The sequence below is a fragment of the Grammomys surdaster genome, unplaced genomic scaffold (genome assembly GCF_004785775.1).
Source record: "Grammomys surdaster isolate TR1022 unplaced genomic scaffold, NIH_TR_1.0 181, whole genome shotgun sequence".
NCBI classification, from domain to species: Eukaryota; Metazoa; Chordata; class Mammalia; order Rodentia; family Muridae; genus Grammomys; species Grammomys surdaster.
Genome location: NW_021604626.1, coordinates 2849458 through 2853190, shown reverse-complemented (window position 1 = coordinate 2853190; position 3733 = coordinate 2849458). Strand labels below are relative to the sequence as shown.

The 3733-nt window shown below is 46.8% G+C and overlaps 1 protein-coding gene across 1 annotated transcript in view; it reads left to right on the top strand.

Moving 5' to 3' along the window:
• The window catches only part of Kcnk1 (potassium two pore domain channel subfamily K member 1), a 39505-nt gene that overhangs the window by 32658 nt on the left and 3114 nt on the right, over window positions 1–3733 (top strand). The window contains exon 2 of the mRNA XM_028767794.1: window positions 1450–1845. Coding sequence (XP_028623627.1) covers window positions 1450–1845 — 396 coding nt within the window. The remainder of the gene's footprint in view (window positions 1–1449; window positions 1846–3733) is intronic.

Sequence of the window (3733 nt, the reverse complement as noted above, 5' to 3'; positions counted from 1 at the left end):
GTAACAATCACTAATACTAAAGTAACAATCACTAGTCCTAAAGTAACTGCAGTGGTTTACTGGTTGGGCAGATTGCCAGGTTTTCCCTGTCTGGAAATGGCAAGAGGGAAATGTGTGGCGTTCTGGATGCATCCTGAAGCTAGAGAATGGGCTAACAGACTGAAAGAATTACCCACTGAAACAGTAGTTAACTTGGCTCACTGGGATTTTGCTTTCTGTGCCTTTAGTGTGTCTGCCTCACCCCACCCCAATCCCTTACTCTTATCAGCCTGCTTCCCCTCACACACCTTTATTTGTCAGTCAGTCCTACTGGAACATTCCATGAGTCATCTGGTTCAGATGGGAGTGTAGTTTATCTTATAGATGGAGGTTGATTAGGATCCCTGGAAGAGCAGGGAGAGAGAGGGATCAACCTTGATGAGTGGGGTGTCCTGGCGTGAGTTTTCCTGGGTGGTCTGAGGACATATGGCTGCTGTCCTTTAGCACTCAGCTTTTCCTGCTCTGTCCTGTGGTGTGTCTTAACTCAGAGACTTAGAGGAGCTGGTCAGATATCATGAAGAAGGGGGGAGGGGCACTTCAAATGTCACCAGAGGGGATCTTGGGGGAAGTCCTAGCTGTTTGTATCTTGAGCAAGGAAATGGACATGAGACAGAATAGCAGTCATGAAACTGAAAATTCATTAAAAAGTAGAAATAGCCGGGCAGTGGTGGCGCATGCCTTTAATCCCAGCACTTGGGAGGCAGAGACAGGTGGATTTCTGAGTTCGAGGTCAGCTTGGTCTACATAGTGAGTTCCAGAACAGCCAGGGCTATACAGAGAAACCCTGTCTCAAAAAACAAAACAAACCAAACCAAAACCCCAAAAAGTAGGAATAGGGGACGGATGGATGGCACAGAGCATTGCATACTGGAGTTCGATTCTCAACGCTTACCTCAGGTGGCTCTCATCTCTGCAGGAACTTGCACTCCTGTCCACACAGGCTCACACAGACACATAGGCATGGGTGAGGTGAAAGTAAAACCATAGAGTACCCTCCACAGGATGGAAGCAGGCCACATGTGGTTCAAGAGTCCTGTTTTGGGATTCAGGGCTTCTTTTTACCGAAGGCCAGAGAGGAGTTATTTGAAAGGGTGGATCTTTCTTTGGCTGTAGGTAATTGGTTTTCTTTTTGCTGGAGCATGCTTGTCCAATCCTTGGAGTGGTCGGGAACAGTCTGAACGAAGCCTTTCTTGTTTGCTGGGTCTTTCCCTTTAACTCTCTTATGATTCACATATCTTGCCTCACAAATGACTGTCACCCCTGTTAAGTTTTACAGACCACCAGAGGCCAGAGCCTCTGAAGGTTTACACTTAACGTTTCATGTTCTCCCTTCCTCGTGGCCCGCATGCATGTTGTTTCCTAACTTGCTTTCTGCTTCCGGTGCACTCACAGAGCTTTTCTTCCTTACAGGCTATGGCCACACGGTGCCCTTGTCAGATGGGGGCAAGGCCTTCTGCATCATCTACTCTGTCATCGGCATCCCATTCACCCTCCTCTTCCTGACAGCCGTGGTCCAGCGTGTCACTGTGCATGTCACCCGCAGACCGGTCCTCTACTTCCACATACGCTGGGGCTTCTCCAAGCAGGTGGTGGCCATTGTCCACGCTGTTCTGCTGGGATTCGTCACCGTGTCCTGCTTTTTCTTCATCCCAGCTGCTGTGTTCTCTGTGCTAGAAGATGACTGGAACTTCCTGGAATCTTTTTATTTCTGTTTCATCTCCCTGAGCACCATTGGTCTGGGGGACTACGTTCCAGGGGAAGGCTACAACCAGAAGTTCCGGGAGCTCTACAAGATCGGGATCACGTGTGAGTACCTGTGGCAGGCAGCACGCCTCTTCTGTCCCCCATGCTTCACTTTGTCTGGGAACTGAGAATTGTGCCTCAGTGCCTACTTGCTTTCTCTTTGGAGTACTTTCTTTCTCTTTCTTTTTCAAATCTTTTTTTTTTTAAGTTTATTTATTTATTTCATATATGTGAGTACACTGTTGCTGTCTTCAGACAGACCAGAAGAGGGCATCAGATAACATTACAGCTGGTTGTGAGCCACCATGTGGCTGCTGGGAATTGAACTCAGGACTTCTGGAAGGGCAGTCGGTGCTCTTAACCACTGAGCCATCTCTCCAGCCGCCTGGATTATTTTCTTTTGCCCCTGACTTCGCACAGCTGCCTCTCTTTACCATTCCCTCCACAACTCTTATTGCTTAGTTATGTTTCTAATTCTCTGTGTCTACTGTGTTTTCATGTGGGGTGCACATGTGTCCCCATAGAGTTTCTTGCATGTACTTTTGTAGCGGTGTGCATGTGTCCCTGCTTCTCGGAGGACAACCTCCCTGGTCTTTCTCTAGTGCCTTCTTCAGGTTCTTTGGCTTGGCATTTCATCAAACTGCCTAGACTGGCTGACCAGTGAGCTCTAGAGACCCACCTGTCCCCAACGGCCATCTCACCATCTCTGGGATCACAACACAGGCTAGGACAACAGCTTCCTCAAGGGTTTGGAGAATCCAACTCAGAGCCTCACACTTGTGAGGCTCTTCACTGCCCACCATCTCCCTCCCTGATCAATGTCTCTAACCGTGTCACAGGTGTGGTAGCCAATTTTTACTAAATTAACTTACTTTACACTGTTAAATATTTCACACACAAGAAAATAAGGCCCACCCCACCCCCACCCTGGTCACTAACATCACATTCTTTAATTTTCCAGGAGATTTCTCAAACTGGTCAATGACCTCATTTTTATGTCATTCTGTTTTGAAGTTCCCGACATCAATCATTTTTAGGATTTAGTGTGGAAAATGAAGTAGACAATGGCTTTTAGATTAAAGTGCCTTTAGCAGCCACATAAAAAGCCAGGTGTGGTAACAGGTTGTAATGGAACAGATACAGGAGGATCCCACGGTTGCTGACTGGTCAGGGTAGCTGAAAATGCAAGCTCCAGGTTCAGCGAGACGCTCCATCTCAAAAATAAACTGGAGAGCCACGGAAGACATTGAATGTCAACCTCTGGCATCTGCATGGGCATTCACCAGCAAACAGCCTCTCTGAACACATGTGCACACACACACAACACACAAGCTGGTAAAAAAGGTCAGTCATCCATTTGGAAGAAACTGCTTATATTCTGCGTGAGCCCTCCTGTGTGTTCAGGACATGTAGCAAGCAGTTGCAACACAGTTTCCACTTCTGCTTTCTCTCGATGATTCTTTTTATTTGGGACCCAGCTCAGTCATGGCTTCTAGGAAGTCATGGATTCTTGAGCAGCCAGTGACCTCAACCAGTCTTGGTCTTGTTTTAATCCCACAAAGTGGTTGATTAAACTGTGTGTGTCTTTGAATATTTCCATGAAATGGTAGGCTCACCAGGAACAAAGTTGGTACTCATAAAACCCCAGTGCTTTCGATGGCTTCTGGCTACAGTCCAAGCCCAGTAAATATTTGCCAGAGTCCTGCAATGAGAATTTCATTCTCTTTATATTTTAGAGTCTGTGTGTGTGACTCAGGGACCACCCCACAGGCCACCCTCCTTGCCTGCTGACTGCCTATAATTTGATAGCATGGCAAACCACCTCAGAGTGGAGATCTTTTTGTATTAATACTTCTTATATTTGAGATCTTTCTAAGAAATAAGATCACGGGCCTCAAATGAACATTCTTTCTTTCTTTCTTTCTTTCTTTCTTCCCTCCCTCCCTCCCTC